At 45.8% G+C, this 12,972-nt stretch overlaps 1 protein-coding gene across 6 annotated transcripts in view; it reads left to right on the forward strand.

Moving 5' to 3' along the window:
• VPS8 (VPS8 subunit of CORVET complex) overlaps nucleotides 1-12,972 on the forward strand; it is a 296,490-nt gene that overhangs the window by 131,363 nt on the left and 152,155 nt on the right. For all 6 annotated transcript variants that reach the window (XM_040357376.1, XM_040357379.1, XM_040357377.1 and 3 more), the window contains one exon: nucleotides 3,346-3,465. In XM_040357376.1, the coding sequence (XP_040213310.1) occupies nucleotides 3,346-3,465 (120 nt within the window). The remainder of the gene's footprint in view (nucleotides 1-3,345; nucleotides 3,466-12,972) is intronic.

The following is a 12,972-nucleotide window of genomic DNA, read 5'->3' on the forward strand; positions in this document are numbered from 1 at the left end:
AGAATGTAATAACTCCTTATCTGCAGAACATGGTTCAGGAAAAAACCAAAGGTAGGGAAACATCCTGGTTCATATGAAAAACCTGACACTACCTTAGGCAAAAGGGTTGGGTGAGGACTCTTTACAGGAAAAGCAGCCAATTCTGACACTCTTTTTGTGGAGGTTAACGCAACTAAGAACACCAATTTTTTGTCAAAAGGAATATTGTGTATTGGCTCAAAGGGCTAACCCGACAGAACTAGATTCAGATCCCATGGGCACAAGGGTGACCTGACTGGCGGGCTTATCCGAGTTACCCCTTGTAAAAAAGGCCCGGACCAAAAAATGCGAAGCAAGCGACCTTTGGAAAAATGCTGCCAAGGCCGAAATCTGACCCTTGATCATACTCAAGGCCAGCTTCATTTCTAGGGAAAAGGGAAACTGCCGCTCCAGGTGAGTGCGCTCAGCAATCAGTGTCCTCTCAGAAGCGTGGGTGCAGGCAATGCATGGAGCAAAGCCTGGAGAAAAAGATTGGACAACCGCACTTCCACGCTTAGTCATAGCTATGACTAAGCGCTGACACCCCAGTGCGAAACGTGTCAGCTATCCACCCCACTGTCTGCTGTGACTTGTAGTGCTGTTTCCATTTTTTACCATTAAAGGCAACATTTTAAGAATTTCGTGGAAGTGCGGCTGTCCAATCTTTTTCTCCAGCTTCATTTCTACCCCCAACTGTAGAAAGGCAAGAATTCTATCTATGACATACTTTCGAGGATGCCAACCCTTGGTTTCACACCAGGAGGCATAGGCCCTCCAGACCCTATAATAAATGGTCCTAGATGCCGGCTTTCTAGTATTAATCAGGGTGGTAATTGCTGAACCTCAAAGCCCTCAATTCTTTAGGATGTGGGTTTCAACACCCACACCGTCAAATTTAGCGACTGTAAGGTAGGATGGAATACCGACCCTTGTGACAGCAGGTCTGGATAACATGGAATAGTCCACAAAACCCTTACTGCCATCCTCATGATCTCTGCATACCAGGATCTCCTGGGCCACACCGGAGCTACTAGGATTACCGGCTTCCCTTCTTCCTTGATCCTGTGAAGAAGCAGTGGTGGAAGCTGAACTGGGGGAATGCATAAATCAGTGAAAACTGATCTCACGGGGTCACCAACACATCTGTCCCGAGTGCGAGAGGATCCCTTGTTCTTGACACAAAGCTGTCCAACTTCTTGTTGCATCTGGATGCCAACAGATCTATGTCCGGGGGCCCCATCTCTGGCATATGGCCAGAAAAACATTGGGACGTAGGGACCATTCTCCCGAGAACAACTGTTGGTGGGATGAAGACTGCGGACAGGCAAGGAACATGTTCCTCTGCCCAAGCCAGAATATGGTTCACCTCCCTCTGGGCTGCGTGACTTCTGGTGCCACCTTGGTGATCGATATAGGCCACTGCTGTGGCATAGTTGGACTGTATCCTGACGAAACAATTCCATAACCTGAAACGTCCAGGCCATTAAGCCAAACGTATTGCCCGAATCTCTAGGATGTTGATGGGTAAGGTTTTCTCAGACTCTGACCATTTCCTTTGGACAGTGGTCTCTTCTAGGACTGCTCCCCAGCCCATAGGCTGGCATCCGTTGTTACCACCTTCCAGGTAACCAGAATGAAAGGTTTACCTTTCTGTAAATTCTTGGTTATCGACCACCAACTGAGACTCTGGCGCACTTTTAGGGCCAGATTCATTAGAAAATGCAAAACTTGGGTTTTCTTGTTCTAAGCAGACATAATACTGTATTGCAACAGTCTTGAATGAAACTGGGCATAGGGAACTGCTTCAAATGAAGCCACCATCTTCTATAACAACCTCATGCAAAGGCGAATGGAAGGACTGACTGATCTACCAGTAGCAGGTCGTCTAGGTGTGCCATTACTACTATACCCTGGCCCCTTAGTCTTGCTCGTATTGGGGCCAAAGTTTTCATAAATACCCGGGGAACGGTGGCTAACCTGAAGGGCAAGGTCAACTGAAAGTGGCGCTGTTCCACCGCAAAACGCAGAAACTTCTGATGAGCGGGGAAAATTGGCACATGTAGATATGCATCTTTGATGTTCATTGATGCTAGAACTTCTCCTCCCCCTAGGGTGGATACGACTGACCAGATTGACTCCATGCTGAAAGAGCGGATTTTGAGGAAGCGATTCATATCTTTAAGATCTACAAAAGGGTCTGACACACACAATCGGTTTCGGTACCAATTTGAATAAAACCACACACCCTGCTCTTCTGAGGGGGGTCTCTATGATTCCCTAAAACATCAATCAGTCCAGCGCCGGAAATATAGACCTTCTTTTCATGAAGTCTTTGGGGAGTGGCCTAGGGGGCTGCCACAGAAATCTTGATCTCTTCTTGCCAAGCCCCTGTAAACTACAGAAGTCTTGGAATTCTGCTTTGTAGGCTTCTGCCCTCAGACACTTCTGCAGTCCTATGTAAACACATAGGAAAATGGTTCCAGAAAAAAACAAGTACTCATATTTAGGGTGTAACTTGAAACATAGTTACATTCCAACTTCCCTAACTTACCTGAATCTCAAGGTTCTTCTCCCCACATGATTCTGCATTATTCAGAATTTTGTGCAGGTGGATCGCAGGGATCTGTGAATGAAAGACTTTATTTCCTCCATGGCAGAAATCCCAGTGACATCACCGCACTTGTAGTCCCTTAACTTCCTCCAGCCTCATTGCGTTGGGTTCATAGATCTGTAGGAACCTAGGGCTGGGAATAGAGCCTGCAGGAGCCTGTTCATTGCACCCACGATGAACTGATCACATTTGCAATGCTGTGCAGACTGCAATGCAAAGAATTAACAATGCCGTATTTTATTCTTTTATCAATGTGGGTGAATTTATTCAAAAGGTGAAATATTCTTTTAAACACAGATCTTAATAGTAGTGCTGGCTGTCACTTTAAACATCATCCTAGCATACTTTAGAAAGGTTCTCTTCTACTTGTTGAAAACCTGCTGGCAACTTTTAGAACTTTTATTTGAGCTACAATCTGGGTTTAACAACCCCAAAGTGAAGCTAAAAGTCATAAACAAAGCTGCCTAAAATATGCTAAAAAATGTCTAAATGCTTTGTAAATGGTGCTTTACACACTGCTCTTATATAAGCTGAAGCATGTGTGTAGAAGGTCTTAGTAAAGTGAACCTGTATTTTCTGTAAGCATTCAGTCTTGTGCAGAATTTCCCATTGCTCATAATTGGATGTTTGGAGCAGAAGATAGGTTTACTTTTACCAGTTGTGAAAATTGCACGTTTAATAGGTTGTCTTGTTTGTCATTGAATCTTTTTTCTCAGGTTATGGTGGAGAACTCTGATTTTACTCCTTCCCAGGTGGGCTGTCTCTTCACATTTCTTGCCCGGCAGCTCGCTAAGCCAGATAATACTCTGTTTGTCAACCGAATGCTGTTTGACCAGGTAAGCAAAAAACTGCAGGCACGACAGTGGTTTATGGGTATAGTGACGGCCAGTGGAAAAGCATGCAGCTGCAGTCACTAAAAAAACATGCTTGTGGTGAAATGTGTGGGTACATTTACAGTCAGTGAGGTGTGTGGGTGCAGTGAGGAAGTGTACGTGTGTGTGTCACTGTTACCTGCAATTGCAGATGTGAAGGGTCTCTGAGAATTGATGTCTGCACTGAAGCTGGAACTATGCAATTAGTGTCAAGTAGATCAACACACGCACAGGCTGTTTATGCGTACATGCTCTGTTGATGTTTTTTCCATGCGTGGGTGCAGTGTTAGTTTTTAAGTTGTGTGTGGTGGCATTGATGCTCCGTAAAGTAGTGTAAGCGTTTACTTGGGTGACCTAGTGCTGCTGGACTTGCAGGTAAGTAAACGAGTGTCGGGTGTATCAACGCATACTGACGCTGCCTTTTGAAATTTTTCCATCAAAAAATGGTCATTGGTCTGCAAAGTTTCTTTGATAATTTGGCAATGGACAGTGCAGTTGATATAAAAACTTAGCCGCACATGTCTGTGTTGTGGTATGGGTGGATGGTATAGGTGACCAAGAGTCACAATATACACTGCCACATTACTATAATCCAGTTTGTTAGAGGGAGGGCAGATCAAGCTCTTGCTCTCACTTACTGGGTCTTTGTTTTAAAATATTATAGCATGTGTCTGTTGATTTGATCTCCTTTCCACTGTCACTTAGAGGGAAATGATGGGAAATCTCCCTAACAGAAGTACTAACATTTCAACACTCTATTAAAAATTACACCTTCAAACTTGTACTGTTTAAAGACAGCCTGAAACCCCAGTGGAAGATTAAAAATTGAACATTGCTGTCTTATGATGGCATAGAATTTTGCAACTTGTGAATACCAAATTTTTAAATACTGTTCCAGGCAGCTATTAAGCTAAGAAATGATGGTGATAACTATGCTATAGTAATTTCTACATTTATCATTAACACCTATGTGTGATGCTTTTATTAGTTTTATAGTCTTAAAGCCATTTACTAATCATAGTGATTAATATAGCAACATTATCTCTTCTGTGCAGTACAAAGTATATATTTCAGCTATAATAGATAACAGTGGTATTAAACACATATTCATAGCATTTACAATCACTTCAAGAAAGCTTGGAAGGTGTAAGCTAATATATGGCCACAAGATTGTGGATACCCGACCTTCAAACCAATATGAGCTTATTGGACATCTAAACCATGGGCATTAATATTGCCTTGGCCCACCCTTTTGCAGCTCTAACCGCTTCCTCACTTTTGGGAAGGTTTTTCACAAAGTTTTGGAGTATGTCTATGGGAATATATGCTCTTTTCCCCAAAATAACCTTTGTGAGGTAGAGTAAAGGTGCTGGATTTTGAAGACCTAGCTCACCATTGGTGTTCCAATTTATCCCAGAGGTGTTTACTATGGTTCAGATCAAGGCTTTGTACAGGCCACCTAAGAGAGATGTTAGTGGGTTTTAAAAAAAAACAATGAAACTCACCTAGGTGGATGCAGCATTGATCCGATGCTGCATCTATCCTCGCCGGCACTGGAGTGAGAACAGCATTGATTTCTCAGTTCTCCCCTTCTGCTCTGAGCAGAGAGCGGTAACTGTCAGTCACGTCTCTCTGTTCTGCCCCTCCAGTGGTCACTGGAGCGCTGGGCTGTGGAGGGGGCGGGAGGGGCTGGCTCAGTCTCCCAGCGGATCGCTGAGTGGCTGAGCCAGCTGCTGGTCCAGGTTTCTGGGCAGATCCCGGCCATATGATCGGGTTCCTTTCAGAGCCTGGACTGGCTCTGTGACGTTAGCCGACAGCCGACTTTAGCCCTCTGTCGGCTGAAAATGCATTACATGAGTGCAGAACGATCCATAGGAGTAATATGGCCAAAAAAGCTTTGGCCATACTTCTCCTTTTAAGTTCTGCCACACCAAACTTGTCAAACCATGTCTTTATGGAGCTGGCTTCTAAATCCATAGTCATGCAGCAACCAAAAAAGAAACAAAATCCAGGTCACGCACAAAATTACACTCTTCTTTGATTGGTCATCAATTCCAAAGGGTAAAAGCAATAAAAACATTCAGCTGAAGAATGTTTCTGGTGCAAAGCACATGTTTTTTCAAGGTAGTTGGGTCAAAAATTCAGAACCGTCATGCTGGAATCGAAAGAAAAAAAAATCCCCTTGCCACAAGCTTTTTCCACAAGATTGGAGTCAAACAATTGTCTAAAATATTCTTGTATTGTGTAAATGTAATAGTATTCCTTAATGGAAAAACCTGAACTCTGTAAATTATAAGTTGACAGTGGAATAGTAAGCAATGATAGGCCAAGAGAACTTTATAAAACAGATGATTTGGTTATTTTAAGATAGTGAGTGGGGGGACTCACCATCCTGAATGAACATAGTGAGCGATCGGTACCGATCGCTCACTGTGGGCTGCAGATATTGCCTCTGTGTCGCTATTCACTTGAATGGGTCTTGTTTGACGGGGGTATAACCTCTGCCATGGCTGCATAGCATCGTAAGCGTTGCATTTTATCAAAAACTAGCTGAATACCCGGCGTTGCCCGGTCTTCCTATCTTAACCTTTTGGGGAGGAAAATCATAGTAATATAAATATACCCATCTTTTATATAAGGGTGTAGGTAAGGGTTAATTTAACTGTCATATATTTTTATTTGGCATATAAGTAATATGTGTACCAGGTATTATTGAAATATCTCCAGGCGTACAGAAGTTATGTGGGAACATACATTTCCCATTGATTTGCATGGGACTTTAAGCAAAAACCCCGACCCTCACAAATGGGGGTAGTTAAGGGATAAATTAACTATCCTATAGTTTAAGTGGACATATAAGTAACATGTGACCAAGTGTTATCGAAATATCTACAGCCGTTTGGAAGTTATGAAGTAACATGTATTTCCCATAGAGTTGAATGGGACTTTAAAGGAAAACCCCGACCATGGCAAATGGGGGTGGGTAAGGGTTAAACCACCTATCCTATGTTTGTTGCTGACATATAAGTAACATGTGTGCCAAGTTTCATGTTAATATCTTTAGCCGTTTGGACGTGATGCTGGAACATACATACATACATACACACACTTGAGTTTTATATATATAGATATCATTTGATATTTTTTGAGGATGGGGGGGGTCCAGTCAGATAGGCTGTATGGGGCCCCGTGATTTCTATCATCAGCCCTGGCTATGCTACTTCCTCCCCAAGGTCCTTCTAGTTATCTTGACAAGTAGGCAAAGCTGCCTGGTGAACATAGAATTCTGAACATCAGTATAATAATTTCCATTTACTAAGAAATGCATATAGGAAACCTAGCATTTTATAAAGGGCTATCATTCCATTCCTGCCACCCGAACAGGGACAAGGATCTCCAAGTCCTATGGAACAGTACTGAACAAGGTGGGAAGACTGATTTGGAATGCAATTATTTATTAACTATTCCTCTTTCTGAAGACGCTCACTCCCGCACTAGTTAAAAGTTATTTTTTGGGGGATTGATGGGTAAATAGATTAGACCCATTTGAAAAAAATGTTTGTGCAATTAAAATGCTAATACCATTCAATACATGTAGTTTCTTATGGTATTAATCCTTTTTTTTCTTTATCGTACATCACGGGACACAGAGCGGCATTCATTACTATATGGGTTATATGGAGTACCTTCAGGTGTAGACACTGGCAATCTCAAACAGGAAATGCCCCTCCCTATATAACCCCCTCCCATAGGAGGAGTACCTCAGTTTTTCCGCCAGTGTCTTAGGTGTTAGTCATGGTTTAGCTTGCCTCCACATCCTTGGGATTAGGTGAGCTAACCGGTTCTGTCCAAAAAAGCCTCAGCGCTAAAGTGGTCAGTAACCGGACCCCAAACCCTTGGGGTATAGCCCATAATGCTTTTCTTTTTAGAGAGCTGGACCCTGGGCCCAGAACTTAGAAACCTTTGGGTGCCTAATGTTTCTGTTGCCAGAGTGCTATATGGGCCCAGGACAGTGGATCCTTCATAGGAACCCAGGGCCTGAAGGTCTAGACATCCCCACCGAGATGGGGGAAGATTGGGCCTCTTGCTTGGCAAAGTCCTGCGGCATGGAGCAGGTAAGTGAGGGGAAAACTTGCGGAACTTGGTTCTTAGCAGGTTTTTTCTGGGGGGTCACAGGGGACATGCCTAAAGTTATGCACTGCATCTGGCAAACTAGTCACATATCATAAAGATAGGATGGCTCTATATGTATTATTCCCCATAAGATGTGACCTCCCTTGTAGTGTTGGAAAAGCATTGAGTGGGGCCTGTGTGATATAAAAGTATATGTGTGTGTCAGAGAGCTGTGCTTACCTGCAAGCCTCCAGGCGATGCTCCATTCAGTCTTCCTCCTCACGGCCTGCAAAGCAGGCAAAACGCCGACCTCTGGAGCAGAGAGGTCCCTTCCTCCCAACCCCACCCCCCCCTGTCGGGAGGGGCATTTCCTGTTTGAGATTGCTGGGGGGGAAGGGCGGGTCAGTGGCTTAAGGAAGGGGCGGCCCTTCCTTGTTTGTTCCATATAGCTCATTCAATACTTTGGAACTGAGGAGGAAAGACCAGAACGGCAAGCACGGGGCGCCGAGGACACACAGTGGCCAGAAAGAATATTGCAGTCTTCAGAAAGACTGTTTTCAAGCCTAGAAATAGGCTGTTTCTTTTCCATCTCATAGTTTTTCTTGCAATACTACTCAGGGGGACAGAATGTTTTTTCTTTCCTAGATTTGAAAAAAAAAAAAAAAAAAAAAAAAAGTGTCATCTAGGGGAGAGGAAGCATTTTTTATCCCCCAAACAGGTGTTTGGGCATTTAACTATTTATAAGTCCCAGGTACCAATAAGTAGCAGGTGTACCTCGGTATTGTACCATGGCATCAAAAAAACAAGGGTACAAGAGGTGGGGATTCCCCCAGAGAGTCTGAGGTCTCGGACAATGCTATGCCGCTGCTTTCCCCACAGGGAGCCTTGGGGCCATCGGGATCTGGGGCTGGAGCTGACGCGGGTCAGTCCAACCCTAAGATGGTCACGGAGGAGGTATTACTCACCTCTTTAAAAGAGATGCAGAAAAACATGGGTAAAATGATAGCCGCAGCTATGCGGGGCAGTAAGCGGAATAGATCTCCGTCGCCCGAGCGCGGACCCTCAGAAGAGGAGGTCCTTTCCTCAGGGGAATTGGACGACCTCTTGGACAAGGACCAAGTAGGTTCAGGGATCGAAGATCCGGATACAGAGGAGTCTGGGGCAGTCTCCCTGAGGGAGAGCTGGTGGATTCAAGGATTGTCGGACTTGGTCCATAGGGCATTCAACTTGCCAGTACCAGATCTCCAGGTATCGACGGTTTCAGCTTTGGGCTCACTGAGGGCGCCTCAAAGCAATGCTGTGTTTCCGATCCATCCTCTATTAGAGGGAGTTTTGTTCCAAGATTGGAACAAGCCAGATAAGATCTTCTTACCACCTAAGAAGTTCTCTGTCCTATATCCTATGGAAGAAAAATTTTCCAAAAGATGGGCTACTCCTGCAGTGGACGCAGCCATCTCATGTGTTAACAAATCGTTAACATGCCCTGTAGAAAACATACAGGTGTTCAAGGATCCAGTTGATAAGCGCTTGGAAGCACTACTTAAGAACTCCTTCACTACTGCAGGCGCAGTAGTACAGCCAGCTGTGGCTGCGATTGGGGTCGCTCAAGCATTATCGGATCAATTTAAGCAGATGCTTAAACTTATTCCTGCCCAGCAGGCAGAAGAATTTTCGGATGTCCCTAAGGCCATATGTTTTACGGTAGACGCAATCAAGGATTCTATCCAGCAAGCGTCACGTTTATCGTTATCCCTTATCCATATGAGAAGACTCTTATGGTTAAAAAGCTGGGAGGCTGAGCCCCCATGCAAGAAGCTCCTGGTAGGGTTCCCCTTCCATGGAGGACGACTCTTCGGAGAAGACCTAGATAAATACATTCAGACCATTTCAAACGGCAAGAGTACTCTCTTGCCAACTAAGAAGAAGGTTCAGGGGCCTGCGTTTAAACGACAGTATTCCCCTGGGCAGGGGCCCTCTAATGCCAAGCAGTATCGACGGCCTCCTGCAAAAGCAAACTTCGGCTTCAACAGCAAATCACAAGGACAGGCTGTTAGAGGCAAAAGGCAGTGGTTTCGCAAACCAGCAAAACCAGCCCCCAAGCCAACCTTATGAAGGGGCGCCCCCACCCACGAAGGTGGGGGGAAGGCTGCGACTCTTTTCAGAGATTTGGGAAGCCAGCATTCCCGACGAGTGGGTACGGTCTTCCGTGGCCACAGGCTACAAATTAGATTTCCTAAGGTTTCCTCCTCCTCATTTCCAGGAGTCGAGGATTCCAAACGATCCGCCTCGGATTCCGGCCAGTCCTGGAACAGGGGCTGGGTTTCTACTCCAACCTATTCATCATCCCCAATGGAGATGTCAGGCCAATTTTGGACCTAAAGACGGTAAATGCATATCTAAAGATCCGCTCATTTCGGATGGAATCCGTGCGGTCAGCAGCTGCCACACTCCAGAAGGACGACTTCATGGCGTCCATAGACATAAAGGATGCCTACCTTCATGTTCCAATTTATCAGCCACATCAAAGATATCTACGCTTCATGGTGGCTTCGCGTCACTTCCAATTCGTGGCGCTTCCCTTCGGGTTGGCTACGGCCCCCCGGGTGTTCACGAAGGTCCTAGCTCCGATCCTAGCCAAGCTAAGGATCCAAGGGGTCACGATCCTAGCATACCTGGACGACCTCCTAGTCATAGACCACTCGTCTCCCGGCTTGGAGCGAGCAGTGGCCCTCACGGTCCAATACCTCGAGAGGTTCGGCTGGGTCCTAAATCGAGAAAAGTCAGCTTTCCAGCCCACAAGGCAGTTGGAATATCTCGGCATGAGATTAGACACAGAACAACAAGGAGTGTTCCTACCTCTGAGGAAGGTAAAAGCCATCAAGGAATTAATCCTACTGGTTCTAAGCAAGAAAGAACCGACTATTCGCCTATGTATGAGGTTACTAGGCAAGATGGTGGCCACGTTCGAGGCGGTACCATACGCCCAGAGCCACACTCGCATCCTACAGGCAGCCATCCTGTCAGCATGGAGCAGAAGGCCACAGGCCTTGGATATCCCGTTGCCGCTCTTATCAAGAGTCCGACAAAGTCTGTGTTGGTGGTTAGACCCTCAGAATCTACTGAAGGGGAAGTCTTTCAGCCCAGTGGCTTGGAAGATAGTGACCACAGACGCCAGCCTGACGGGCTGGGGAGCAATTTTGGATGGTTGCACTCGCCAAGGTACTTGGGCAAAGCCAGAGAAGCAGTTGCCCATCAACATCTTGGAGCTCAGAGCTGCTCGACTAGCCCTCAGGGCTTGGACGTCAAAATTGCAGGGGTTCCCGGTGAGAATTCAATCAGACAATGCCACGGCCGTGGCATACATAAATCACCAAGGGGGAACCAGGAGTCAAGCCGCTCAGAGAGAGGTGAGCTTGATTCTCCTATGGGCAGAGGCGCATGTGCCCTGCATATCGGCAATATTCATTCCAGGAGTGGACAACTTTCAGGCGGACTTCTTAAGCCGCCAGACTCTATGGCCGGGGGAATGGTCTCTGCATCCACAAGTCTTTCAAGCACTCTGCCAAAGATGGGGAGTGCCGGACGTGGATATCATGGCATCGAGACTCAACAAGAAACTAGACAGGTTCATATCCCGCTCAAGGGATCCGATGGCCTGCGGAACCGATGCGTTGGTTTGCCCTTGGCATCAGTTCAAACTTCTTTATGCGTTTCCCCCGCTCCAGTTACTACCCCGCCTGCTGCGCAGGATCCGGGTGGAACACATACCAGTCATCCTGGTAGCTCCAGCATGGCCCAGAAGGGCATGGTACTCACTCATCCTAAAGATGGTAGTGGGAGACCCTTGGACTCCTCCTCTACGGCCAGACCTGCTATCGCAAGGTCCGATCCTCCACCCTGCCTTACGGCATCTAAATTTGACGGCCTGGAAGCTGAATCCCTGATTCTCAGGGGTAGAGGTCTGTCTCAGAAAGTAGTCTCTACCCTAATCAGAGCCAGGAAACCGGTCTCTAGGGTGATTTATTACAGGGTCTGGAAGGCCTATGTAGGCTGGTGTGAGTCCAAGCGATGGCTTTTCTCGCAAATTTACCATCGATAGAGTATTAAGTTTTCTCCAGCTAGGAGTGGATAAAGGATTGGCATTAAGCACAATCAAAGGACAGATTTCTGCTCTGTCAGTGTGGTTTCAGCGGCCGCTGGCCACCCACTCGCTGGTTAAGACCTTCCTTCAAGGGGTCTTACGTATTAGACCTCCAGTTAAATCCCAGCTTTGCCCGTGGGATTTAAACCTTGTTCTGTCAAGTTTACAGAAACAACCGTTTGAGCCGTTGGCTGAAATTCCTTTGGTTCTACTGACAAGGAAGTTAGTATTTTTGGTTGCCATAGTTTCCGCAAGAAGAGTTTCGGAGCTAGCGGCCTTATCCTGTAAGGAACCATATCTTGTTTTTCATAAGGACAGGGTCGTTCTCCGCCCTCATCCTTCCTTCCTACCGAAGGTCATATCCAGTTTTCATTTGAACCAGGATTTGGTATTACCATCCTTCTTCCCTAAACCTACTTCCAGAAAGGAAGGGTTGCTGCATACCTTGGATATTGTCAGGGCCATGAAGGCCTATCTTAAAGCTACAAAGAAGATCCGGAAAACAGATGTGCTGTTCATTCTACCGGATGGGCCCAAGAAGGGGCAGGCAGCTGCAAAGTCCACCATTTCTAGGTGGATTAAGCAATTAATCACTCAGGCCTACGGCTTGAAAGGGTTGCCTCCTCCAGTATCATTAAAGGCTCATTCTACTAGAGCCATGGGCGCCTCCTGGGCAGCACACCACCAGATCTCTATGGCTCAAGTTTGCAAGGCGGCAACCTGGTCTTCTGTCCACACGTTTACAAAATTCTACAAGTTGGACGTAAGAAGGAATACTGATACTGCCTTCGGGCAGGCAGTGCTGCAGGCTGCAGTTTGAGACCCTCGGATTCCGGGGGCTCCTCTTTTTTGAGTTAAATTTAAAATTTAAAATTATTTTTCTCAACTAAGTTGGATTTATTATGATTTGAGTATATCTCTAAATTAAATCCTTTTGTCTTGGAGATGTTCTCCCTCCCCTCATTGTAAGCATTGCTTTGGGACATCCCATATAGTAATGAATGCCGCTCTGTGTCCCGTGATGTACGATAAAGAAAAAGAGATTTTTAATACAGCTTACCTGTAAAATCTTTTTCTTGGAGTACATCACGGGACACAGAGCTCCCACCCCTCTTTTTTGAGGACCATTTTGGGAGGCATACTGCTTGCTACAAAACTGAGGTACTCCTCCTATGGGAGGGGGTTATATAGGGAGGGGCATTTCCTGTTTGAGATTG

This window comes from Rana temporaria, chromosome 6 (assembly GCF_905171775.1).
Source record: "Rana temporaria chromosome 6, aRanTem1.1, whole genome shotgun sequence".
Lineage (NCBI taxonomy): Eukaryota > Metazoa > Chordata > Amphibia > Anura > Ranidae > Rana > Rana temporaria.